Consider the following 27,911-nt stretch of genomic DNA (forward strand, 5'->3'; position numbering starts at 1 on the left):
GACACTGTTAAGAAAGTGAGGAGGCAAGGCACAGACTAAGAAAATATTCACATCACACACATATTTATATGTGTATCAGACAGACTCAGAGGATGGAAAGAGCTCCTACAACTCAAGAAGGCAAGCAGCCAATTAAAAAACAGGCAAATAGGCCGGGCGCAGTGGCTCATGCCTGTAATCCCAGCACTTTGGGAGGCCGAGACGGGTGGATCACAAGGTCAGGAGATGGAGACCATTCTGGCTGACACAGTGAAAACCCGTCTCTACTAAAAATACAAAAAATTTGCCAGGCGTGGTGGCGGGCACCTGTGGTCCCAGCTACTCAGGAGGCTGAGGCAGGAGAATGGTGTGAACCCGGAAGATGGAGCTTGCAGTGAGTGGAGATCAAGCCACTGCACTCCAGCCTGGGCAACAGAGCGAGACTCCACCTCAAAAAAAAAAAAAAAAAAAAAAAAGTTAGCCAGGCATGGTGGCCGTGGGAGACTATAGTCCCAGCTACTCAGGAGGCTGAGGCAGGAGACTCACTTGAACCCGGGAGGCAGAGGTTGCAGTGAGCCGAGATTGTGCCACTGCATTCCAGCCTGGGCGACAAGAATGAAATTCCATCTCAATAAATAAACAAACAACAAGAAAAACAGGCATTTTTTTTTTTTTTAAAGACAGCGTTTTGCTCTTGTTGCCCAGGCTAGAGGGTAATGGCATGATCTCGGCTCAGTGCAACCTCCACCTCCCACGTTCAAGCGAGTCTCCTGCCTCAGCCTCCCGAGTAACTGGGATTACAGGCGTGCGCCACCACGCCCAGCTAATTTTTGTATTTTTCGTAGAGACGGGGTTTCACCGTGTTAGCCAGGATGGTCTCGAACTACTGACCTCGTAATTCGTCCGCCTCCGCCTCCCAAAGTGCTGGGATTACAGGTGTGAGCCACCGCGCCCGGCCTAAACAGGCAAATTTTAAAAATTACTTCACAAAAGAAGTATAAGGATGGCAACACACATGAGAAGAGGCTCCTCATCGAGCCTCAGGAAAGCAAATCTAAGCCACAGTGTTTGGAGCTGGCGCTCACTGTGGTGGGAACGCAAGTGCTAGAACCACTTTGGAAACTAGCGGCTTCTTTCAAAGTTAAAGGTTCCCCATATGAGCCAGTAACTCCACCCCCATTTACTCAAGAGAAATAAAAATTCACGTCCATTGAAAACAAGTCTATGGGAGTCACAGCAGGTTTACTCTTGACAGCAGAACTGGAAAGGACGGAGGCCCACCCACAGGCGAGAAGGCATAAACCAGCAGGGAGGCCGGGTGGGTCACCGTTCAACAACGGAAAGGAACAAACCACTGACACGTGTAGCCACGTGGGCAAATCACAAAACATGCAAAGCCAGAACAGGATTCCGTTTATAAAAAATTCGAATGCAGGTGAAACTCACCCACCAGGATAGGCAGGGGAGAAGGAGGGGCTGAGGGCTCACAGACTTGGGGGCGGCAGAAATGCTCCATATCTTGACTGTGGCGTTGATTACACTGGGATGTACATTTGTAAAAACTAAAACCATATACTTTAGTTTGTTTTACTGTATTTAATTGCAGGCTGGGCGCGGTGGCTCACGCCTGTAATCCCAGCACTTTGGGAGGCCGAGACGGGCGGATCACAAAGTCAGGAGATCGAGACCATCCTGGCTAACACGGCGAAACCCCGTTTCTACTAAAAAACACAAAAAACTAGCCAGGCGAGGTGGTGGGCGCCTGTAGTTCCAGCTACTTGGGAGGCTGAGGCAGGAGAATGGCGTAAACCCGGGAGGCGGAGCTTGCAGTGAACTGAGATCTGGCCACTGCACTGTAGCCTGGGCGACAGAGCGAGACACTGTCTCAAAAAAAAAAGAAAAAAAAAATTTAATTGCAATACAGTTGATCCAAGAGAAAAAAAATCTCAAAAACCTATTTGATTTAAAAAAATCCAACAAAAGATATACAAGACCACACCACAGAAAGCCATAAAATATTACTGGGGGTAATTAAGAAAGACCTAACAAATGAAGAGATATACCATGTTCATGAGCTAGTAAACAAGGTAGTAAATACATTTTTCCCTAACCTGATTGATAGGTCTAATACAATCCCAATCAAATCCCGACAGGAGCTTCCGTAGAACTGATTAAGCTGACTTCAAAACTTATATGAATTGGGAGGCCGAGACGGGCGGATCACGAGGTCAGGAGATCGAGACCATCCTGGTTAACATGGTGAAACCCCGTCTCTACTAAAAAATACAAAAAAACTAGCTGGGCGAGGTGGCGGGCGCCTGTAGTCCCAGCTACTCGGGAGGCTGAGGCAGGAGAATGGCGTAAACCCGGGAGACGGAGCTTGCAGTGAGCTGAGATCCGGCCACTGCACCCAGCCTGGGCGACAGAGCGAGACTCTCAAAAAAAAAAAACTTATATGAAGACCAAAAAGAGCACGACACAAACTCTATGGTGAAGCCAGGCACAGTGGCTCACTCCTGCAATCCCAGTGCTTTGGGAAGCCAACGCGGGAGGACTGCCTGAGGCAGGAATTTGAGACCAGCCTGGGCAACATAGTGAGATTCCATTTCTACAAAAATAAAATAAAATCGGCCGGGCGCGGTGGCTCATGCCTGTAATCCCAGCACTTTGGGAGGCCGAGGTGGGCGGATCACAAGGTCAGGAGATCGAGACCATCCTGGCTAACACGGTGAAACGCCGTCTCTACTAAAAATACAAAAAAATTAGCTGGGCACAGTGGCGGCCACCTGTAGTCCCAGCTACTCAGGAGGCTGAGGCAGGAGAATGGTGTGAACCCGGGAGGCGGAGCTTGCAGTGAGCCGAGATCACACCATTGCACTCCAGCCAGGGGGACAGAGCGAGACTCCATCTCAAAAATAAATAAATAAATAAATAAAATAAAATAAAATAATTAACCGGGCATCGTGGTGCACACTTGTAGTCCTACCTACTTGGGAGGTCAAGGCAGGAAGATCACTTGAGCCCAGGAGTTCAAGGCTGCAGCGAGCTATGATTGTGCCACTGCACTCCAGCCTGGGCAATGGAGCAAGACCTGGTCTCTTAAAAAAAAAAAAAAAGGCCAGGTGCAGTGGCTCACGCCTGTAATCCCAGCACTTTGGGAGGCTGAGGCGGGCGGATCATGAGGTCAGAAGATCGAGACCATCCTGGCCAAGATGGTGAAACCCCATCTCTACTAAAACTACAAAAATTAGCTGGGCGCGGCTGCTCACGCCTGTAATCCCAGCACTTTGGAAGGCTGAGGCGGGAGGTTCATGAAAGTCAGGAGTTCGAGATCATCTTGGCTAACACGGTGAAACCCCGTCTCTACTAAAGATACAAAAAGTTAGCTGGGCGTGGTGGTGGGCACCTGCAGTCCCAGCTACTGGGGAGGCTGAGGTAGGAGAATGGCATGAACCTGGGAGGCGGAGCTTGCAGTGAGCCGAGATCGCACTATTGCACTCCAGCCTGGGCAACAGAGCGAGACTCTGCCTCAAACAAAACAAAACAAAACAAAACCCTCTAAGGTGAGAAGATGTAAATCACAGTAATTAAAGTAATTAAGGTAACACAGCCCAGGCCAAGAACAGTCAGCAGACTGACTGATAGGACGAGGACACTGAGCTATGACAAGAGCCACTGCTGACTGGGGAAAAGACAGTCTTCTCCACAAATGGTGCTGAGTCAGTCAGGTAACAAGATGGGAAAAAAATAAACCTCGACTCTGATCCTACACCACACACAGAACGGCTGTCAACCTACACACGGAACCCACGTGAAAGCAAACAGGACCGTTTCTGGGAAATATTCAAGTTTTCAAAAAATATCACTGGGACATTACAAAAACCCAGTATTTAGAAAAAGACTGATAAATGGAACTAGAATAAAAACAAGAACTTCTGTTCACTCCAAGACATCATTAGGAAGTGAAAAAGCCACAGAGGGAAGGCGACATCTGTGGCGCACACAAGTGACAACAGAGCCTTTGTGAGAATATGTGTTACCAGCCCACAGAAGGCAAGTCATTCCACAGCAAGGCTGGAATAGGCAGTTGGCAGCAGAAAAGCCCCACAACCCTGCACACAAGCGCGCACACACGGAGGCTGCCGTCCCTCGAGGGCTCGGCCCCACTGCACGGGGAGAGATGCCTGGACACTGTGGCCTTCCAGAGCCCGGCTTCTCTGCCATGAAACACAAGTCATTTCACCAACGGTTACTTCTCAGAAGGTGGCTGTAGGGACAGAGTCTGGGGTTGGGGCTGGCAGTCCATAGGGGTCACTGCTATGAAGACAGCTGCCTGGTGCCCTATTCTCCAGGCATAAGATTTATTCTGTGGTCTGGTAGCTGCTGTTTGAGATGAGAAAACCTTTATTTCCCCACTGGCCTGGAGTGACTGCAGGTTTCAAGAGGTTTTAAAATAGACAATGGATGAATTCCAGAGCAATGATGGGAACTAGGCTACAGTAAAGGGAGCATGAGGCCAGGCTGGGATGGGTCAATCACCCCTGCCCCAGCCTCAGAAACCTCCCGAAACCAGGTTCCTGGAGTGGCCCCTGCTCTCTCCCACGGGCAGTGGGGATTGGGTGGGCTGGGGACACAAGCGACGGGTCTGCTGGCGTTTCTGTGCACACGACGGGAGGCTCACTGCTGCTTCACTCAGTCACTGTGAACACACGGCACCCCTCCTTAGCCTCTCTGCAGTCTCAGGGGTTGCCAAGCCCCAACCCGAGATTCTCGGTTGGGGTCTGGAGGATTGGAGTGGTGGGTCTCAGGCCCCACTCTCACAAGAAGGGGGCAGTCGGCCGCACAGGCTTAGGGACCTCCCAAGTCAGAGGGCCCTCCATCCATGCTGGGCACAGAACCAGGGCCAGCTCCGAAGGTGGCACTCAGCAGGTCTATAGCAAGCCCACTCTCGTCAACAGTAAGAGCTCTCATCTGAATCCAGGCCCTACTGGGACAAACACATTCAGGTTTCACAGTTCACAACAAGCTCTACATGGCCGCAACCCCACAAAGCACATTACCTTATTGTCGAGATCAAAGAGGTAAGAATCTTCCTCCCGAACATCGGCTTCTGAGTCCGAAATCAGCTCCCCAACATACCTGCAGAGGGAGAAGCGGTGCAGGTGAGGCACTGGAAGGCAGCGAGCACTGCCCACAGACAAGCACAGCCTGGTCTCCGCGCCCACAGGGAAAGAGCAGGGCACACCAGAAGAACATGCGGGGAACATGTTTGGAGACATGTGCCCGGTTGAACTGGGGTTTCAGCTGAGGTTCCCGAGGATGATGATGATGACGATACTGAAAGCTCTGCGTCTGCGGTCTGGCGCCTGAGAACCCAGAATGGTCCTCCCCCAGAGAGGACTGCCCGTGCTGGACCACGCCTTCCTAACTGGACCACGCCTTCCTAAATGCACTCATGAGCTGTTTAAGGGCAGCAGCGAGAGCACTGAGGACAGCACGAGCTTGGTTCTCGGGGCCAGGGTCTCCACGGCCCCCACCCCACGCTGCTGTAGGCCAGGGGATGTGCCTGCTCCCAGAGGGGCTTCCTGAAGTGCAGACACAGATGGGCCTCCGTCCCAGAAATGACACGTGCCACCGGCAGGCTTGGGGTGACCCAGGGACTCACTCACTCGCAGACAAAGGTGCCTAGTGGGATGTCCTGCAGGGACCGCACGCCCCAGCCCATGTCCCTCGTCCGGTAGAGCTGCAGCCTTGCCCTGGAAAATAGAGAGTAGTGGTGGACCCAGGCCACAGCCTCAGCCTCTTGCCACAATGGTCAGCAAAAGCCAGCTGGTGCCACGTCACTGAAATGAGGAAGAAAACTGGTTCTGTATCCAAAGCGTTAGATGCTGCAGGCACCACACAGACGTAGCGTCTTGCACTCTCAGGAAGCCAAGAACCCAGGAATCAGCCAGGAACACCCCAGCCCGTGACCTCGGCAAGTCACTGGTCCTGGCCGTGGCTCGGTGTCCCCATCTGTAACATGGGGACAGAGCTGGGCCTGGGCCACTAGGCACTGTGGGTGGCAGAGGTGCTAATACTAGAGAAGCCTATAGCTGGACCAGGCAGTGGTGACACCTGCAGCCGAACCTGCTCCTGATAAGGAGCCCACAGGCCCCTCAGGGCTGGGGAGGGTGGCAGGGGGAGGTGGCAGGGGGAGGGCGGCTGGGCAGGCCTGGTAAATGGGCCTCCGTGGAGCCCTCAGAACCACGTGCCTCACGTCTGCCTGTCTGGTGTGGGTCCCGTGTGTCTGCTTCGTGTCTGCCTGTCTGGTGTGGGTTCTCGCCCCCAGGCCTTTCTACCACACCAAGGACAGAGACTGCCCTCCAGCATGGACCAAGTTTACCGAGGTCACAAAAGAGTCAATACTACAAAAACTAGTGTTCAGCTAAATTTAAGAGTTTGTAACTTTCCCTTGTGACTCAGAGGGGCTCAGGCACATTTGTGGAGGAAATGCTCAAGACCAGAACCCGGGGAAAGGAGAGGCTGCTGCTGGGTGGTCAGGGGACCAAGCCCAGCTGGTGAAGCGCCCTGAGCAGGAGTCCAAGCGCCAGGAACAAGGAGTCCACGCGCCTGAGAAGTGTTAGGACATCACCTCACTGTTAGAGAAGCCCAGAGAAGAAAGAACATTTAGAAAATGACTGGAGTGTTAAAATAGAACGACCACAGCCCTGATCTGTTGAAGATTGTTCGTGTGAACTTGGTAACAAAGGTAATTCTTAGGCCAAGTCCGTTCCTCTGCTTTTAGCTCAACTGACCCAACCATCTGCTCCTTCTCTCAGGCCTGCGTCTGAGCTGGTGGAAGCATGACTCGTGATTTACGGCACCAGTGACATTTCCAGAGGATAAAGGGCTCAGAGGTAACCTGTCGGCTCTATCTGCAAACACAACGCGGGTACATCCAAACACGTTAAGTTCTTGTCTGTCGGGGTGACCTCCGTGCTAATGCACACATGAGCAGAATATGGGGCTCTGGCAGGAAGCTGCCTCTCACCTGAGACCATTCTGCACAACACGATTTCGGCAGTTCCTCCAGCAGGAGCACGCGTGGTTGCATTCGAAGATCAAGGGAGGCTCCGCCATGTTGAACTCTGGCAGGAGCCGGCCGTCCTGTGGACAGACGAGCAGCAAGGGCCCAGCAGAGGTCACTCACTCTTCGAGCTGACATCAACCCATTTCCACTAAGTGCCCACCCAGTGCGGCTCAAACTGGCATAAAAACAATGGTTTCTGGCCAAACTTGAACACCCACCTAGGGAAAAACTCCATGTGTATGGTTTGGATGGGAAGCCCCCACCCAGATGCCCACACAGGTTGTGGAGACCTCCTGGAGCGCTCCCCAGACCCAGCCTGGGCCAGTTTCTGTCCATCCGGGGCCTTCCCAGCCCCCAGCCTGGGCTTCTCCACGTCACCGAGGCTGCCAGCTTGTGGGCTGCTCTGCCTCCTTCGGCTGGTCGGGGCCTCCTGCACCCTCCTGCACTCCTGGCCTCCTTGCCTTGCAAATCCTCAACTGTGGAGGGACCCAGCCCTCTGCTCCCCTTCCTACCCTCCGAAGCCAGGCCAGGTGCAGCAGCACTGGGCGCAGGTGCTCCCCCAGGGCTGTGTGAGCTGAGGTGCGGGGCCCAGGGCTGCCAGGCACACTCTGGCTTGATGGCTTCAGGGGATGCCCTGAACAATTAGGGTGCTCCCCACAACATTCCTTCCTGCGCCCCTTCAGCAGGACTGTCCACCCCAAAAGACACCACTCGGACATGAGCCTGGTGGCTTTCTGAGCCTGCCACCTCCATGGCCCTCACTGGCATGAATCCTTCTCCCACTGGGGCCTCTCATTGAGATGGGTAAACCCTCCGGCCACCCTCCACGGCCACCCTCCTCCAAAGTCCGCTTCCGGAGGGGACGCCTGCTGCCTCTCCCTGCTTGCGTCTCTTCACCCAGGCCATGTTGGCTTCTGTCCCCACCGTGACCTCTGAACTCGGGAGACCAGGAACCCTCCGCCTCTGCTTAGACATCCCTCCCCTGAATTGCACCCCAGCTAGCCAGGGCCAGTCCCCACTCCCATCTCCTCCTCAGTGGCCACCATCTCGGGCCCTCTGAGGACCAGCACCCACCAGAAACTTCCAATCCTGTGTCTCCTCAAGCCCCACGCCCACACCGATGCTCCCTGTACCCAGCCCAGCAGCACCCTCCCTCTTCACACCCCTCACACTCAGCAAGCACAAGGCAGAGCTCACCAGATACACCAAACACAAGCAGCACCTCCTCCTGGGGCCAAGCCAGGCTGCCTGGCTGCCCGCCTCCACTACCATCCAGGTGGCCACAAAGGATACAGACCCCAGGCCCAGGGACTCTGCAGCCATGTCCTCGGCTCACAACCCCGCCTTGGGTGCCGGCGCCCACTGTACCGTCCCTGCCTGTGACACCCAGCTCACCTCCAACTCCTTCCCAACGCTGCCACAACAGCGCTGGGGTCACGGACGCCTGCACTGTTTTTGCAGACCCGGACCAGCGGCACTTACCACCTGAGCCCACGCACACGAGGCCGCCCTCACCTTGTCGTACCAGCAGCGCATGCTGAGCTGGCCGCACATGCAGTTGCTGGAGGAACAGTCGTCGATGCACACACAGTACTGAGGAGAGAGGCGCCGGGGCCGTCAGACGTGCAGGCACAGGCCTTCTGTTTCCCTCCCGGTCACAACTACGTCTTACAATTCTCAGTTACCCCGATTCTGCTAAATGCTTCTCAAAGGCACCACGAGTGTGTGGCCTCTTAGGGTGAAGGGTGTGCGGGCAGAAACATGCCGAGTGCCCGCTGGAGGGGCTCTCTGGCTGAGGACCCTGACAGAGGGACGGGGCAGGCAGCGCAGCAACGCGGCAGCGGGTGACGTGGGGTGGGTGAAGGGCTGGGCAGCGGCTGCATTTGTGGCCAGATGCTCGACGGGAAAGACAAGAATGCAGAGCCTGGCACATCCTGAGTGGGGGGCCCTGGGCAGTGCCCGGCCTGGGAAGAGGAGGGAGCTGCCTACAAGCAGAGCCACAAAGAAAGTGCTCAAGAAGGCGCAGGCGGTGAGGGCACCAGGCTCTGTGCACTCAGGCTGGGAAAGCTGGCATGTGCTGGACCCATCTCTCCGGGGGCTGGGAGATGCAGGGACCAGGTCGTCCTGCAGGCCTTGCAGGGGCTCCTCTCGCCTGTGCCACCAGCACGAGGCCGCACGGGGGCCCCTGAGTGTGAGGTAAAAAAAAAGGCACAAAGATGCTTGCCGTTCCTTTGGGGTCGGTAAGAAGCCTCGGAAGAGCAGTGAGAGGCCCAGGGCTGGGCCTGACAGAACCTTTATCTGCCTTCCAGCTCTTTCACGGGAGGCAGCTGCAAAGAGAACGAGGTCTTCCTGGGAAGCCCCCCACGAGCCCTCCTGCTCTGAGTGGTGAGAAGAACCCAGGACCCCAGGCTCCAGAAGCTTCTGCCCGCCCCACGTCCTGGCCTGAGCCCGCCCTTCGTCCGTGTCACTCACCTGCAGGTGAGTGATGTTTCTGTCGATGTTCATGGGGGACGTCACGCAGTTCTGAGAGACGTACTTGTAGTTGCTGGGGCACGGCTCGCCATCCACGGCGTTGACGCAGGGGATGGGGATACGCTCGTAGCCTCGAGCGATGTCCCTGCCACGGAAAGGGCAGGTGTCACCTGGAGGCTGACGTACTCTGCCCAGGGGGTGGCATGGCGTGCAGTGGGCGGCTGGCAAACACCTGGCCCTGAGAGTTTGAACTCCAGCCTGGGGATGTTTCAGCTTCAGGAGCAGCTTTCACCGCAAACTCCCAAAGCCCTGCTGGCTGCCGATTTGCCGCAGAGCCGTCCCGGGGCCGGGCTCACCTGCTCACTATCCTCTCCACGGGGCTGGGCCTGTCGGGGGCCGAGTCCTGCAGAGCCTTGCTCATCTGCAGAGCGCTCCACACCTGAGAGTTGAGGCTCGCACACTGCAGGGGCGTCTCCCCTTCTTTGTTCTTTAAGGTGACATCTGAATCCCGAGAAAGAAAGAGGCTAAAAGGGAAAATGTAAGGCCACAAAACATTTAAAGCTGACTTGAAAAGATGACACAGATGAGATTTATAAAATGACCATCATCACTAACAGTAAAGGGAACACACTATTCGCTGTGAGATAACTTGAAGTCTGCTCACCAATGACTCTGCAAAGACGGGCTTTAGCTCACCCAGGAACAGGGACTCTCTTACTCCTCTCCCATATTCACTGTCAAAGTCAGCAGGCTGTTTTCTTAGCAGGAAGAGTATGTAAAAAACCAGGATGGCATTTGATTTTTCTTGGATTTTTCATTTAAATTTATCCTCAAGGATAAGGAGGGAGAGAGGCCACGCTTGGGCCATGCGCAGCATGAGCAGTCCTCAGTTCCACTCCTGCCCACTGCGTCCAGACCGCAGTCACCGTACGTGGAGCTGGGCTTCGCACAGCCAGATGACCAACCTGGGTAAGCCACCGTGAGATCCAAATGTGGGAGGGCACAGCTCCACGTGTAGGGGCTGGGGAGTCACCGGAGGCTGGTGCGTGGAGCACCCACAGCTCCCTGTCCTTCCCCAGCAGCCAAACAAATACCCCATCCCAGGCCACCGACAACAACCTGAGTGTGTATGACTTAAGGGATCAAGGTCTCAAGTTTTTTTGTTTTTGGGTTTTTTTTTTTTTTCTTGAGACAGAATCTCGCTCTGTCGCCCAGGCTGGAGTGTAGTGTCGCAATCTCCACTCACTGCAATCTTTGCCTCCCGGGTCCAAGCGATTCTCCTGCCTCAGCCTCGGGAGTAGCTGGGGTTACAGGCACGCGCCACCATGGCCGGCTAATTTTCGTATTTTTAGTAGAGATGGGGTTTCACCATGTTGGCCAGGCTAGTCTCAAACTCCTGACCTCAGGTGATCCTCCTGCCTCAGCCTCCCAAAGTGCTGGGATTACAGGTGTGAGCCACCGCCACCCAGCTGAAGGTCTCAAGTTTTAAAAGGGCCCTGAGCGGTGAACGCCACAGCCCCCAGCATCTCCAGCTCTGGCTGTGGGTGGCACTGCTCCCAGAAGGCACTCTGAGCCTCTCGGCGCCTCTGAGCTGGCAGGTCCCTGCTGGGAGCAGGGCTGTTCCCACGCTGCCCCTCAGCCATGTCAGGAGCATCAGGTCTGAGACTCAACTCAAGGTCTGACCTAACAACTTGGGAATTTTGCATGACAATCCTCCTAACCCAGAAATAAACCACAGCTGATCTCAAACGTGGACTGGGAAAGTCACTTCTCTGTACGTGGAACACCAAGGACGGACTTCCACAGGAGGGAACAGAGGGCCTGTGTCCACTCGAGCCCAAGTGTGAACACACGACCATCGAGCGGTCTCTCCGGGCGCCCAGGTCAGGTCAGCGCCAGCCCGAGCCGGGGGAAGCGCCACACTCACACGACACAGTCGTAGCGGTTCTCCCGGGCAGCAATGTGCAGCGGCGAGTCTCCGTGGATGTTCACGGCGTGGAGGTCGCACTTGGCAGCCAGCAGGATCTCGGCGATGTCCACGCAGCCAGAGAACGCCGCCCAGTGCAGGCAAATGTTCTCCTCCTGAACAGACACAAGCCAGAGCTCAGTGCAGGCTTCCTGCTGGCTCACAGTGCTGGGGCCCGGCCACAGCAGCTGCAGCCCGCGTGCCTGGGGAGAGGCTCTGGAGCGCGCGTGGCCGTCCTCAGCAACGGCCAGGTGGAAAGGGCGCCACAGGTCACCAGATGGGAACCTAGTGCCCATCTCAACTCTGGAAGGCACATCCTTTCGTGTTTTGTTTTTTTCATTGTAAAAATAACATAATTATAAAAGCATAATCACAGTAAAGAATATTGTAAAAATAGGGAAAAGGTCATCCAGAATTATATCAACCTAATCTCAACACATTAACACTTGCAGGCACTTTTCTTTCATCTATTTTTTAAAATTATATTCATTTCCAAACAGGGGTATAGTCATAGGATAGGATAATGCTTTTGAAAGATTTGAAAAAAGACATGCAAATTTGATTAAATTAAAATTTTGGGCCGGGTGTGGTGGCTCATGCCTGTAATCCCAGCATTTTGGGAGGCAGAGGCAGGTAGATCACTTGAGGTCAGGAGTTCGAGACCAGCCTGGCCAACATGGTGAAACCCCGTCTCTATTAAAAATACAAAAAATGAGCCAGGCGTGGTGGTGGGCGCCTGTAATCCCAGCTACGCGCAAGGCTGAGGCAGGAGAATCGCTTGAACCCAGGAAGCAGAGGTTGCAGTGAGCCGAGATCGTGCCACTGCACTCCAGCCTGGGCAACAAGAGCAAAACTCTGTCTCAAAAAAAAACAGTAAGTTTTACTTTTAAAAAGGCCTCTTTTAAATAAAACAAATAAAATTTGGAGAAATACTTGTGCCATATGTAAAATATAGATGATTTATAATCACACAGTAAATTAGAACACTGTAATTCTGAAAAAATATGTGCAAAGGAGAAGAAAATAAAGAAGGTAGGTAAGAAAAAGATGAACGGTAAACATAAGACAATGTTCAACTCTGACAGGCAGCCACAAATACAAATCAGAACAATGAAATATCCCTAACTCGATCGCCCCAGAGATAAAACAGCTATAGGTGGAATGAGGAACAGGCCCGCGCCCGTTTCCTAACCTGATGCCCGTCTGTCCCTGACCCTCCGTCATCACCAGAGGCTCCCAGGTGCTGAGGCCTCCTCCAGTTGGCACCACGCGAGGAGCGCCTTCCATGCGGGGCGGCATCGGAACCGCCTCCGGACCCATCACGAGGGTCCACGCGGGGCGGCGTCGGAACCGCCTCCGGACCCATCGCGACGGTCCACGCGGGGCGGCGTCGGAACCGCCTCCGGACCCATCGCGACCGTCCACGCGGGGCGGCGTCGGAACCGCCTCCGGACCCATCGCGAGGGTCCACCCGGGGCGGCGTCGGAACCGCCTCCGGACCCATCGCCGACGGTCACTCAGCTTGCGGACCTTTCCTGTACTGGACACCTGGTTTGTTTCTGTGGGTATATTTCTGGAATACATTGCCAGCAAATATTCTAGTGCTTTTTATTTTCTACATTATTTCTCAGGGATGCTTCCTCAGAGGCACGTGAGCGTTTCACGCTCCTGAAGTGGGTTCCGTTCTGCGCGTGTCTGGGAGGGCCGGCTGCACCTCCTTCCTCTCGGGAATGTCAGCGATCTTCCCAGAGCCATCAACCAAGCCCCGCCTGACTGTCCGCTTTGCTGGGGGGGCTGAGGCGGCTCCGGGCCAAGGCAGAGCCCTGCAGGGGTGCGGTCTCCTCCCCGCAGGCTCTGCTTCCCTTTGAGCTTGGCCCCGCCTCCCATCCAGGGCCGCCGCCACATCCCAGGGACTGGCTCTGCAGGTGGGCAGAGTCTCACCCCCAAGAGAGAAGAAGGACACGCGCTCTTGAGACACCCGGTGCTCTCCTGCAGTCCCCTCCCAACTCCACACCGTGCGGCACCAACGCTGTCCAGCTCAGTGAGCGTGAAGATAAAAGCAGAACAGAAATCTAGTGGCTTTGTCTCCAGTATGTTCATCCACAAACCCGGCTAGCCCCAGGCGTGGGCTTCACTGTGTCCGTGACTTCTGAAAGAGACAACTAAAAGCAGACTCCGTGTGTCCGCCTCAGCGGACTTCCTGAAGAGCCTGGGCTGCTCTGCGGCTCTTCCATCCCTCCGCTCTTTGTTTCTGCTTTCCCTCCTCCACACATTTGAGGGCTCCTTGAACAAAACGCTGCTTGCTTAGGGGCCTCTTCTTTTTCCTTTATCGGAATGATTTATGATTTTATAACCAGAATTACATGTTTTATTTGTTTTCGAGGCGGAGTCTCACTCCATCTCCCAGGCTGGAGTGCAGCTGGCACGATCTCGGTTCACAGCAACCTCTGCCTCTGGGGTTCAAGTGATTGTCGTGCCCCAGCCTCCCCAGTAGCTGGGATAACAGGTGCGTGCTACCAGGCCCAGCTAATTATTTTGTATTTTTAGTAGAGTCGGGGTTTCACCATGTTGCCCGGGCTGCTGTCAAACTCCTGACCTCAGGTGGTCCGCCACCACGCCCCGCCCCAGAATTACGTTTTTGAGAGCTTCCAGTTCACCTAAGATCCTTCCACCCTGGGACTGTTCAAACGCCCAGCCTTTCTGAAGTCTGCTGAGTTACAAGCCCGGCCTACACCTGGTGAGCAACCGCACTCCTGAAACGATGGGGTGATACAGACCAGAACAGATTTACCTTCCCACCTAAAAGAACCAGAAGAGTAAAACAAACAGTCAAAACCCGTGACCATGGCTGTCAAGACACCAGACACCAGGCAGGGAAGGACCGCGCCCTGAGAGGCGGAGCCTGTGAGCTGCCCAGCTCACTGCCACCAGAGCTCCAACCACGGCACGGGAGGGAGCCAGGCAGGGCCTCCGGATGCTCAGACAGAAAACAGAGCTCCAAGAGAGGGTCCAGAAATCTGTGCATTTCCACCTGGGTCATCCGGCAGAACACCAGCAGCCACAAGCCTGTGGAGAACGTGCACTCAAAGCCAGGGCCTTTCCCCACAGCCAGGCAGGCCACACACTCTGTTCACAGGCTGTGGGCTGGAGGACAGTGGAGGGACCTGCCTCAGTGGCTCCAGACCCACCTAACAAACCTGAAAAGCAAAATCCAACATGATCTGACGGGTTTCAAGTGACTTGGCTGAGTTCCAGAACAAAGTTCAAGAACATTCACAGGAAGAAGAGTCCCTAGCACCATACAAGTTTTGTAAAACCCACCCACATCCTGGCATTGGCTACAGGTTACCAGACGTGCAAAGGAGCAGGAAACATGACCCACAGTGGGGAGGAAAAATCCAGTTAATCAAAAAACCCGGCTTTTGCTCAGATGCTGGATTAGCAAACAAGGTCATTAAAGCCATTGGTGGGCCAGATGCGGTGGCTCACACCTGTAATCCCAGCATTTTGGGAGGCAGAGGCAGGTAGATCACCTGAGGTCAGGAGTTTGAGACCAGACTGGGCAACATGGTGAAACCCCGTCTCTACTAAAACTACAAAACTTAGCCAGGCGTGATGGTGTGTGCCTGTAATCCCAGCTACTCGGGAGGCTGAGGCAGGAGAATCGCTTGAACACGGGAGGCAAAGGTTACAGTGAGCCGAGATTGCGCCACTGCACTCCAGCCTGGGAAAAAGAGACTCTGTTTTAAATAAATAAATAAGTAAATAAAGCCATTGGTATAACTGTATTCTATAGGTTCGAAAATTAAGTAGAAACATGTTAGGAAATGTTTGAAAGACTCCAACAGAACATTTAGAGCTGAAAACGACAATGCCTGGAATGTAAGCACACAAACTGGATGAGCTCAACAGCAACACGTGCAGAAGAAAAGATGAGTGAACTGGAAGACAAACCAACAAAAACCCGCTCAACTGAAACACAGCGTGAAAAAACAATAATTTTTAAAAACTGAAGAGAGCACCAGTGAGCTGTGGAACCACTCTGAGAACTCCTACATACACAGCTGGAACACTGGAAAGCACGGTGGGCAGAAAACATTATTTGAAGAAATAATGACTGAAAAATTTCCAAATTTGTCAAAAACCCTAAATCCACAAATCCAAGAAGCTCAATGAACCCTAAGTGCACACACACAAAATAACACCAAGGCACATCAGTAATCAAATTGCTTTACAGACAAACTAAGGCTTAGAGGAAAATCCAATTGCTAAAACCAAGAGATACAGAAAAAAAATTCTAAAAGCAGCCATATAAAAAAGACACGTTATACACAGAGAAATAACCATGCGCTGGCAGTGGATTTCTCACTGCGAACACTGCGGGTGAGGACCCAGGGAAACCGCCATTTAAAGCATTGGAAGAAATAACTATGCATCCAGAATTGTAAGAATGTCTTTCAAAAATGAAAGCAAAATAAGGACTTTCCAGGCATTAAAGAGCTGCAAGAGGGCCGGGCGCGGTGGCTTACACCTGTAATCCCAGCACTTTGGGAGTCCGAGGCCGGCAGATCATGAGGTCAGGAGTTTGAGACCAACCTGGCCAACATGGTGAAACCCATCTCTACTAAAAACACAAAAATTTCCCAGGCGTTGTGGCCAGTGCCTGTAATCCCAGCTACTTAGGAGGCTGAGGGAGGAAAATCACTTGAAACTGGAAGAAGGTGGTTGCAGTGAGCCGAGATCGCACCACTGCACTCCAGCCTGGGCAAAAAAGCGAAACTCCGTCTCAAAAAAAAAAAAAAAAAAGCTGCAAGAGCTCACCACAAGCAGACCAACACCACAGGAAAGGCTGGCGGAAAGGAAGCAACATCAGGAGCACAAGCCCACCAAGGTGGAGAAGCTTGGCGGGAGAGACCACTCGGCTGGGCGTGCTGCCTCACATCTGCAATCCCAGCACTGTGGGAGGTCAAAGCGGGCAGATCAACAAAGGTCCGGAGTTTGAAACCAGCCTGGCCAACATGGCGAAATCCCCGTCTCTAATAAAAATACAAAAATTAGCCAGGCGTGGTGCCATGTGCCTGTAATCCCAGCTACTTGGGAGGCTGAGGCAGGAAAATCGCTTGAACCAGGGAGGTGGAGGCTGCAGTGAGCTATTGCATCACTGCACTCCAGGCTGGGTGACAGGGTGAGAGGCTCTGTCTCCAAAAAAAAAAAAAAAAAAAGACCAGGCCAGGTGCGGTGGCTCACACCTGTAATCCCAGCACTATGGGAGGCCAAGATGAGTGGATCACGAGGTCAGGAGTTCGAGACCAGCCTGACCAACATGGTGAAACCCCATCTCTATTAAAAATACAAAAATTAGCCAGGCGTGGTGGCTCGCGCCTGTAATCCCAGCTACTCAGGAGGCCAAGGCATGAGAAATGCTCGAACCCGAGACACGGAGGTTACAGTGAGCCGAGATCGTGCCACTGCACTCCAGACTGGGCAACAGAGTGAGATTCTATTAAAAAAAAAAAAAAAGACCAATGACTGTTTAAACAGAATAACCATATGGCTATTATGGTGTTCAGAACATATAGATATTTTTTATATCTATATATGTATGTATGTAAAATGTAGAAGAATAGCAGTATCAAGTTTGGGAGAAGAAAAATGATTTTGCAAGACCTACTGTAAAACTACATCAGTCAGGCAAGGACAGTACTTGCCTAAAGGCAAATATGCAGATCAATGCATCAAAAGAGAGGGTCCTGGAGCTGACACACACATGTGGATGACTGACTTTACACACATGTGGACCACTGACTCTGACATGTGGATGACTGGCTCACACATACAGACGACTGATACACATGCGGACGACTGACATGGATGACCAACTCACACATGTGGATGACAGACTCACACACATGCAGATGACTGACTCATACATGCAGATGACTGACCCTCACATGTAGACAAATGACACACATGTGGACACATGTGGATGACAGACATGCAGATGACTGACTCACACGTGGATGACTGACACATGGATGACTCACACATGCAGACGACTGACACATGCAGATGATGGACTCACACATGCGGATGACAGGCTCACACACACACACACAGCTGACTCACACATGCAGACTGACTCTCACATGTGGATGACAGACATGTGGGCTGACACATGTGGACAACTGACAGACATACAGATGGCTGACTCACACATGGACGACGGACACAAGTGGACTCACACATGCAGATGACTGACTCACACATGGATGACTGACACATGCAAACGACTGACACACGTGGACTGACACATGGATGACTGACTCACACATGCAGATGACTGGCCTTTGGCAATGGCAGAGTCAATTCTTTTTTTTTTTTTGAGACGGAGTCTCGCTCTGCCGCCCAGGCTGGAGTGCAGTGGCCGGATCTCAGCTCACTGCAAGCTCCGCCTCCCGGGTTCACGCCATTCTCCTGCCTCAGCCTCCCGAGGAGCTGGGACTACAGGCGCCCGCCACCTCGCCTGGCTAGTTTTTTGTATTTCTTAGTAGAGACGGGGTTTCACCGTGTTAGCCAGGATGGTCTCGATCTCCTGACCTCGTGATCCGCCCGTCTCGGCCTCCCAAAGTGCTGGGATTACAGGCTTGAGCCACCGTGCCCGGCCAATTCTATGTAGAAAGAATGGTTTTCTCAACAAATGGCACTGAACTAGGCATCCACAAGCAAAAAAAAAAAAAAAAAAAAGGTTCAATCTATACCTCACACCATATACAAAAGTCAACTATAATAAAACGTAGACCTAAATGGAAACCCCCAAATCATAAAACTCGTATAAGGAAATGTGGGAGAATATCTTTGGGTTCTCAGATTAGGCAATGATTTCTTAAAACAGAATGCCAAAACAGGATCCAGTTAAAAAAAAAAAAAAAAGAAAAACACTGATAAACCAAACTTTATAAAAACTTTTAAAATTCTACACTTCCAAAGACAGATCTGTAAACCATATATCTGATAAAGGACTTATATCCAGAACATAAACTCTTAAATCTCCAGAATTTAAAAAAATACCTGATAATAAGCAAGAAAAAGATTTGAACAGACCCTTCATTAAAGAAGATATACGGATTGTAAATAAGCCCATAAAAAGATGCTTAACGTCAACTGTCATTAGAGAAATGAAAATGAAATGACTGAAAACTAAAACCACAACAACATATCACTACACACCTACCAAAATGGATAAAATTTAAAGACTGACCATGCTACGTGTTGGGAAGGATGCGGAGGAACCAGGACTCTCTGATATGGGTTGGCCTTGTGTCCCCACCCAAATCTTGTCTTGAATTGTAATCCCCACGTGTCAAGGGAGGGACCTGACTGGATTATGGGGGTGGGTCCCCATGCTGTTCTCATGTGAGTTCTCACAACAGCTGGTTTTTTTTTTTTTTTTTTTTGAGACGGAGTCTCGCTCTGTCGCCCAGGCTGGAGTGCAGTGGCCGGATCTCAGCTCACTGCAAGCTCCGCCTCCCGGGTTCACGCCATTCTCCGGCCTCAGCCTCCCGAGTAGCTGGGACTACAGGCGCCCACCACCTCGCCCGGCTAGTTTTTTGTATTTCTTAGTAGAGACGGGGTTTCACCGTGTTATCCAGGATGGTCTCGATCTCCTGACCTCGTGATCCGCCCGTCTCGGCCTCCCAAAGTGCTGGGATTACAAGCTTGAGCCACCGCGCCCGGCCAACAGCTGGTTTTAAAGTGTGGTACAAGGCTCCTCAATCTCTCTCTTGCCACCATGGAAGACGTGCTTTACTTCTCCTTGCCTTCTGCCATGATTGTTAAGTTTCCCGAGACCCCCCCGCGCCAGCCATGCTAAACTGTGAGTCAATTAAACCTCTTTTGTTTATAAATTCCACAGTCTTAGGTAGAACCCTGATGGCAGTGTGAGAACGGATGAATGCACTGTCATACACTAGAGATGGTACCATCACTTGGAAAGCAGTTTGGCAGGCTTTGTTTTTTTTGCAGACAGGCTAGGGTGCAGTGGTGCGATCTCAGCTTACTGCAGCCTTGACCTCCTGGGCTCAAGCGATCCTCTCCCCTTAGGCTCCCGAGTAGCTGGACCACAGGTGTGTGTCACCATGCCCGGCTACTGGCAGTCTCTGCAAATGTTAAACATACACACCTATCCTATGATCTAACCATTCTACTCCCAGGGATTTAATCAAGAGAAATTAAGGCATGAGTATTCACAGCACCTCTCTTAGTAACAACCAAAAATCAGAAACCACCTAAATGCCCACTGACAGGTGAAGGGTAAACGGACACATTCACACAACGGGCACTTCAGGCAACGAAAACGGGTATCTCGGCTTCAAGATGCAAGGGAAAGGCGCCCATGGTGAGAGCCCTTTTCTATAAAACCGAGACACGCAGATAGCAGAAAGCCCAGCAACGGGTGGCAGGGGTGGGCTGGGCACGGCTGTGAAGTGCGGAGGAATCACCTGAAGATAGATCATCGGGGCATGAGGGAGGACCGGGCTCGCTCTTCCGACAGCAGCGATGGCTTCTGGGTGAAAATTCACCCGAGTGTGTACTTTGAGTATATGCAGCCTACCTATTATACAGCAATACAGTAGTTACATTAATGAAGTGTTTCATTCTATAAATAACAAACTTGAAATTTAATCAATGCTTCCATTCCGGGGAAACAGCCACCAGCATCAGAGAGCTAACAGCTCTGACACCTGGACAGGCTGCAAGCTGCCCAGGCACGCAGGCCAACCAGCCACACTAGGGTTGCCTTGCCCGCCACACAGTCTCCGCGGGTGGTAGGTGAGGCGGCCCCACCTGGGGGTGGCCTCTGCCTTGTCCTCTGCCTTGGCTTCCCTCCTCTCTTCCTCCAAGGTACCCGCCACAGCCTTCCGCTGGCTCAGGGCTCCTCTGCCTCTGCTTCCCTCTTCTCTTCCTTCTGCCGGCTCAGGGCTCCTCTGCCTCTCTTCCCTCTTCTCTTCCTTCTGCCGGCTCAGGGCTCCTCTGCCTCTGCTTCCCTCTTCTCTTCCTTCTGCCGGCTCAGGGCTCCTCTCACCACAGTGCCGTTGTCCTAACCCCCAGCAGGAAAGAACTCCGGTGGAACGAGGTAGAAACCCCCCAGACACAGTCACGGAAGCCTGCAGCCCACGGAGGAGGCACTGCGGCTCAGGACCAGTCACTCCGGAGAGGCCTGTGTGCCTGCAGGGAGGCGGAGGGTGCCCACAGCCAGTGGACCACAGCGGGGTCTGCTCACATGCAGGGAGGGGTTCCAAATGCAGACCCCCCCATGCCAACAATGAATGGCAAGTGCCCGTGCCCACGCTGTTCTCAGGCTCTGAGAGGCAGTGTCAACCCTCCCTCCTCAGACGCCAGGCTTCAGCACACTGGAGATTTAATAGTGTGCTTTTAGAAATCTTTCTCTGTGTCAAATCTTCTTTCTTACGATCAACTTAATGAGTTTATTTGTGGCTAGACTTCCCATTTATGGCTTCTGGAGCCGTCTGTGAAGGTGGACACAGCTCTGTGGGCTGCAGCATGTCTGTGCCCGTCTTGGGAGGTGACCAGAGGACTCCCCTCGCCCCTCGCTGTCGTGCCCATTGCCATGCCCAGCCCCCTGGCAGCCCCACTGGTTCTGTGGGTCCCTGAAGACCTTCTAGTGAACAACCTTTTGAGTTAATCAGTCACCTGCTGCCACTCTCAGGCTGAAGGAGCCACCCCAGAACCGGGGAGTCCTCTTATCTCAGCTCCAAACTCTATTTTCTGAGCAAACAAAAGGGCCTTACAAAACTGTCACTGAAGCATCTTAAATCACACTCTAGAAAACCGTGGTGCGATAAACGATTCACTTCTCTTTCCTCTGTTTCAAAGAGAGAGGCAAGGGCCGGGTGCGGTGGCTCATGCCTGTAATCCTGTGGGAGGATGAGGTGGGCGGATCACCTGAGGTCAGGAGTTCAAGACCAGCCTGGCCAACATGGCTAAACCCTGTCTCTACTAAAACTACAAAAATTGGCCAGGCGTGGTGGCTCACACCTGTAGTCCCAGCACTATGGGAGGCTGAGGTGGGTGGATCACCTGAGGTCAGGAGTTTGAAACCAGTCTGGCCAACACAGCAAAACCCCGTCTCTACTAAAAATACAAAAATTAGCCAGGCATGGTGGTGGGCACCTATAATCCCAACTACTCTGGAGGCTGAGGCAGGAGAACTGCTTGAACCCAGGAGGCAGAGGTTGCAGTGAGCTCAGATCGCGCCACTGCACTCCAGCCTGGGTGACAGAGAGAGACTCTGTCTCAAAAACAAACAAATAAAAAATACAAAAATTAGCCAGGCACGGTGGCACACACCTGTAATCCCAGCTACTGGGGAGGCGGAGGCATGAGAATCACTTGAACCCAAGAGGCAGAGCTTCCAGTGAGCCGAGATTGCGCCACTGCACTCTAGCCTGGGCGACACAGCGAGACTCCATCCAAAAAAACACAAAAAACAAAAAACAAAAACAGAGGGAGAGCCAGAGGTGCTGTGGCACCCGCACGAGGTCAGCAGCCTCAGGCCCAGGCACGGCCCCATGAGGCAGCAGGAGGCACAGCAGGGCAGGCAGCGCCCTCTGAACCCGCAGGTCCCTAGAGGGTGGCCTCTGCTGGGACCTCACACCCCCCATCTGCCTCTGGCACAGGACAGCCACAGCTAAGCGCCGGGCCGATGCTGCCACAGGAAGAGGTCAAAGCCGTCACCAGGGGCCAGGGTTCTGCTTTTGAGAAAAGAACCTTCTGGAGGAGGAGGTCCCCACCCCTCCAAGACACTGCTCCGGGGAGGGTGTGATGAACTTACGTTGTCCCGGATGTTGATGTCGGAGCCCTTGGACAGCAGCAGCTTCACGAGGTCCACGTGCTTGTACTCCGTGGCCCAGATCATAGGCGTCCAGCCTCCGTCATCCTGCCAGGGAAGAGAACAAAGCGGTCATCGATCCAGAGACCGGCAACCGCCAGAGCGATGAGAACTCCCACAGCCGAGGTCTCTGCACCTCCCAGGTACCACACCCCTTGTGCAGGCATCTCACTCAGGACCTGAGTGCAACCCTGAGAGGCCTCAGTTCTTCCTCAGAGCACAGCCCCAGGTAGCTCCACCAGTGCAGGACAAAGGCAGAACCAGGACTGGGCCAGGCCCAACCACCCTGCCCGACACAGCAAGGCTGTCCTGTCAGCCGTGCCCGCTCCCAGCTGGGCACCACTCACTGGGGACGCACCAACACAGCTGGGCACCACTCAATGGGCACGCGCCAACACAGCTGGGCACCACTCACTGGGCACGCGCCAACACAGCTGGGCACCACTCACTGGGCACGCGCCAACACAGCTGGGCACCACTCACTGGGGACGCGCCAACACAGCTGGGCACCACTCACTGGGCACGCGCCAACACAGCTGGGCACCACTCACTGGGGACGCGCCAACACAGCTGGGCACCACTCACTGGGGACGCGCCAACACAGCTGGGCACCACTCACTGGGCACGCGCCAACACAGCTGGGCACCACTCACTGGGGACGCGCCAACACAGCTGGGCACCACTCACTGGGGACGCGCCAACACAGCTGGGCACCACTCACTGGGGACGCGCCAACACAGCTGGGCACCACTCACTGGGGACGCGCCAACACAGCTGGGCACCACTCACTGGGGACGCGCCAACACAGCTGGGCACCACTCACTGGGCACGCGCCAACACAGCTGGGCACCACTCACTGGGGACGCGCCAACACAGCTGGGCACCACTCACTGGGGACGCGCCAACACAGCTGGGCACCGCGTCTAATGGCACACACAAGGGAGGTGAAACCTCGTATGCCCAGGCCAGACCCGGAGCGCACCAGCAGCCTCGGCTGGCGGGAAGCCTGGGCTGTAGCAGGCTCTGCTCCTCCTTCAGCCTCCAATGGTGGCTGCATGCAGGAGAGCCAGGGACCCCATCAGAGCAGCAGCTGGGAACTGTGGGCGGGAGATGGACAGGCAGACGGAGGCTGACCCCCCTGCTTCCTCCTGGGCAGGGAGCAGAATGCCCACCAGGCTGACTTGCTCTCTGGCTCCTGTCACTCCTGAGTCCAGTCAGTGGGCCTGGGCAATTTTCTTTAAGCCAGAAAAAGGCAACTTTACTGAAAATGAGGGTCATATGGCCAATTCCCACTCTGAAGGCAGAAGCCTCGGCCTCTTCCCCAGCACCCCTCAAAGGACCTGCACATCCCACTGTCACAAACACAGCAGCCTCCACGATTAAAGCTACATCTCCCCTGCGGTTGTCAGCCTGTACATCCTGCTGTCATAGACACAGCAGCCTCCATGATTAAAGCTACATCTCCCCTGCGGTCGACGGTCAGCACCACCACAGGCACTGGGAACACAGCAGGGACAGCAGAGCACAGACTCCCGGAGCCCAGCCCCGTGCTCAATGGATGAGGGTACAACGTCAGAGAGAAGAGGTCAGGGGATGCTTCAGATGCAGTGAACAGGCAGGGGCTCTGGCCTCTGGATGCTCAGGGCAAAGGCAAGAGTATGGGCGCTGCTGCTTCCGGCCCATGGGGACGTTGCCATGGCCAAGAGGGCACAGAAGCTGGGTGTCAACAACTGGGTGGGCAACCACTGGGCTAAAAAGACTTGGACCAAGCCTCCTGAAGGAAGGAGTGAGAGACAGTGTGAGGATGGCACTTATCCCAGAGCTGCGAGTCCATGCGGGAGGGACCCCCAGTGTGTGCTGAGCAGCCTCAAAACCTGCCCTCCTTTAGTCTCCCCAGTCATTCACTCATGAGGCAGGTGCCCACTGTGTGTGAGGCACTGTGGATCAGCACACGTGCACGGCAAACCCTGCCCCGTGGCGCTGGCTGTGGGGGAGAGACGGACAGTGAGTAGGAAGGAAGATGGGTGCTGTGGAGGAAGGCCAGTGACACCTCCCTCAAATGGTGACATCTAGACACAGCTGATGGAGAGCAAGGGAGGAGCCTCCAGCCAGACACAGTGCAGAGGCTGCCCTGGTGTGTGGGCATCTGGTGTGGCTGCCCACAGCAGGCCAGGGCAGAAGAGGACAGGGAGGGGACAAGACGTTCCAGGGCCCAAGGGCTTGAGCGAGCCCTGTGCGTGGAAGGGGACGCCGTGGAGGGTCCCAGCTGGCCGTGTGCATGGAAGAGGATGCTGTGAAGCGTCCGAGCTGGCCGTGTGTATGGAAGAGGATGCTGGAGGGCCTGAGCTGGCTCTCTGCATGGGAGCGGATGCCGTGGAGGGCCTGAGCTGGCTCCGTGCCTGGGAGGGGACGCCGTGGAGAACGGGGGTGGGACCAGGAGCTGCAGAACAGTGACTTTCCCTGGCCAGTCCGCACGGTGTGCTGCTAAGGGGAGGGGGTGGCTGTACCTGACAGTTGACGTCCATCTGTCCATTTGAAAGCAGGTACTGGACCACTTCGTAGTGGCCTTTCTTGGCAGCCAGGTGCAAACACGTAGAGCCCTCTGCGTCCTGCAACAGAAACGCCACTTAGTCAAAGAATCCACACCTGTGATCCTGGTGTGCCAGCCCTGAGTGTGGGATCCAGGAGAACCTGGTGCCCACCATGGGGGTGGGGTCCTGTCCTGCTCAAATGACAAGGAGACCCAGGCTGAGGCCACAGGGCCATTTCCCAAGGAAACAGCCGAGGTCCGAGCCCTGTGTGCAGCCCGCTGTGGCCCTGTGTGTGGCTGGTCGCCCAGCACAGTGAAGACAGTGTGAATGATTCAGTAATAGTTGTCCATGTACTACAGAACTTAAAATAATAGATGGCAAAAAGTGGGACACAAAGAGGACCAGGCCCACCCCATGGCCCCGGAAACGCCACAGGCTCTGCCCCTCCTCTTGCTTCCTTTGCTTCTGGGCACGACTTTTTTTTTTTTCTTTTTTTCCTTTTTGAGACGGGGTCTTGCTGTATTGCCCAGGCTGGAGTGCAGTGGCGTGATCACAGCTCACTGCAGCCTCTGACTCCCATGCCCAAGTGATCCTCCTGCCTCAGCCTCCCACGTAGGTGGGACTACAGGTGTGCACCGCCATGCCTGGCTAATGTATTTTTTTTCTTTTCTAGAGACAGGGTCTTGCTATACTGCCTAGGCTATTTTTGAACTCCCGGCCCCAAGCGATCCTCCCACCTTGGTCTGGGAGTCGCAGGCATCATAATTGGGATTATTACAGTGCTGGGATTACAGGCGTGAGCCACCATGCCCAGCTTGGGAACACCTTCTCATTTCCTTTCAGCTGTTTCCCCGAGGAGACAAAACAGATCACACTGATCAAACCATCTCAAAGGAAAAAAAAGACATGCAAGGTTGGAGATCAGACCAGGAAGCTCCAGAAGAGGCGGCGGAGCCGGTGCCACCGCACCCAGCGCCATCCACGCGCCTTACACGGGCTCCTCACACAGGCCCGCGGACGTGCCCCGCCACTTTCTCCCTTAGGAGTTTGCTTTGCTTTACTCCCCTGTTCCTGTCTCCGTGTAACCATGTTCCTTCATTACCTTTCTCCCCTTATCTCGGTGGAGTCAGTGCAGCAGTCCTAGAGTTTCACAGGCACCACTGCACACACTGCTCACCCAGCTGGTGCTAAATCAGCATGCTCACCTTCCTCAAGGAAAGCCAGCACAGCCGATTCCCACACGGCTGGTGTTCAGAACTGTAATTTTATCATGAATACAAAATGATGCACGGTTGTTAAAAGGTCTGCCTTCATTTTCAAGTGTCTTTAATCGCTGGAATAGTGCAGCTGACAATCCCCTAACTGCTGGAAGACTGCCACAGCGTTCAGGACAGAAGCAGGTGCACCTGGCAGAGACCCTGGGCAAGCATTTCCGAATCAAGCAGGTAAGACACGCCAGCAAAGGGAGCTTAGTGAAGGAGGCCAGCTGTCACGAGAGTGAGACACCAGGCAGGAGGAGGGCAGGGCTGGGAGCGGCAGAGTGGGGGTTGAGGGGATTGAGAGTCAGTCAACGGAACCCCGTGGGAACAGACGTGAAGGTGGCGAAGAGCGGGGCTGCTGGTGAGGAAAGGTTTCTGTCGGGTTCAGTGACGGGCAGCTGTGAGGTCTGCAGGCACACAAACAGAAGCTCAAGACACTGGAGCCCACCCCCACCCACGGGACACCCCACACAGCGCCGGTCTGGTTTCCTTTCCTGCCTCCTCCCCAGAGGTAATCACTATCCTGAAATCGTGCCCATGGATCTCAATACTTTTACTGTCTATATCCATAAATGATGTTTTTACACCCTTTTAAACTCTCTAGATCACAGTGTGTATCATCTGCAGACACATCACAGACCCTACCGGTGTGAGGCCCTGCTCACCGAGCGGCCTCCAGTCCCCGCACCTCAAAGGTAAGGGCCCTGCCTGCTGCTCTGTGTCTCGCCCCTGCCAGTCTTTTCTACGCGTTACGTTGTATGGAATTCAGTGGCTGTTTCAGGCGGCCCCTCAGCCCTGTGTTTTCACCTGCTTGTTGGTCATACACATGTATTTCCTCTTGTGGGAACTGCACACTTATGTTCTTTGCCCATTTTTCTGTGTGGTTTAATTTCATTTCCAGTTCTTTATTTTTTTATTTTTATTTTTATTTTTTTTTTGAGACAGAGTCTCGCTCTGTCGCCCAGGCTGGAGTGCAGTGGCGTGATCTCAGCTCACTGCAAAATCCGCCTCCCAGGTTCAGGCCATTCTCCTGCCTCAGCCTCCTGAGCTGCGACTACAGGTGCCCACCACCATGCCCGGCTAATTTTTTGCATTTCTAGTAGAGATGGGGCTTCACCGTGTTAGCCAGGGTGGTCTCCATCTCCCGACCTCGTGATTCACTCACCTCAGCCTCCCAAAGTGCTGGGATTACAGGTGTGAGCCACCACGCCCAGCCTCATTTGTAGTTCTTTATATTTTTGGATATTAATCTTTGGCCAGTGCGTTGGAAAATCTTCCCCCATTGTTTAGACTGTCCGTTCGTGTCCTTTGTGGCATCTTTTTGAAGACAAATTCTTAAATTTTAATGCACTTAACTTTGTCAATCATTTTTGTGCTTTTTGTGTCTTAGAAGACACCTCCCCATGCTGGAATCACAAAGACGGCCTCTGTGGTCTTCCAGGCTTCGTAATTTGCCGCGCCTGGGAGTCACCTGCTTGCCACGCGCATGTGCACTTCTCCAGTCTCTCCAGCCTGGCTGGGGTCTTTGCGTTGGAAGCAGGAGCGCTGCAGGAAGGCACAGCTGGTTCTCGCTTTCTATGTCATTAGACAAACCTCTGCCTTTTAAGACGACAGTGAGTCTGCAGTGTAATTACTGACAGGGTGAGGCTGGAGTCCATCACTCTGCTATTTGTTTTCTATTTGTCCCATCTGGTTTTATTCCTGCATTTTAGTTGCACAATTT

General features: G+C 53.7%; 1 protein-coding gene across 17 annotated transcripts in view; it reads right to left on the bottom strand.

The window, feature by feature from the left end:
* EHMT1 (euchromatic histone lysine methyltransferase 1) overlaps positions 1-27,911 on the bottom strand; it is a 236,247-nt gene that overhangs the window by 13,738 nt on the left and 194,598 nt on the right. For 13 of the 17 annotated variants that reach the window (XM_074015811.1, XM_074015815.1, XM_045372734.3 and 10 more), the window contains 9 exons: positions 24,906-25,007; positions 22,342-22,446; positions 11,451-11,605; positions 9,880-10,047; positions 9,524-9,668; positions 8,567-8,644; positions 7,013-7,128; positions 5,649-5,735; positions 5,040-5,118 (listed from right to left, as the gene is read on the bottom strand). In XM_074015811.1, coding sequence (XP_073871912.1) covers positions 5,040-5,118; positions 5,649-5,735; positions 7,013-7,128; positions 8,567-8,644; positions 9,524-9,668; positions 9,880-10,047; positions 11,451-11,605; positions 22,342-22,446; positions 24,906-25,007 — 1,035 coding nt within the window. Of the gene's footprint in view, positions 1-5,039; positions 5,119-5,648; positions 5,736-7,012; positions 7,129-8,566; positions 8,645-9,523; positions 9,669-9,879; positions 10,048-11,450; positions 11,606-19,495; positions 20,587-22,341; positions 22,447-24,905; positions 25,008-27,911 lie in introns of those variants that run through there. The other 4 variants (XR_012424023.1, XR_012424022.1, XM_074015816.1 and 1 more) reach the window with 2 other exon arrangements.

Source organism: Macaca fascicularis, chromosome 15 (assembly GCF_037993035.2).
Source record: "Macaca fascicularis isolate 582-1 chromosome 15, T2T-MFA8v1.1".
NCBI classification, from domain to species: domain Eukaryota; kingdom Metazoa; phylum Chordata; class Mammalia; order Primates; family Cercopithecidae; genus Macaca; species Macaca fascicularis.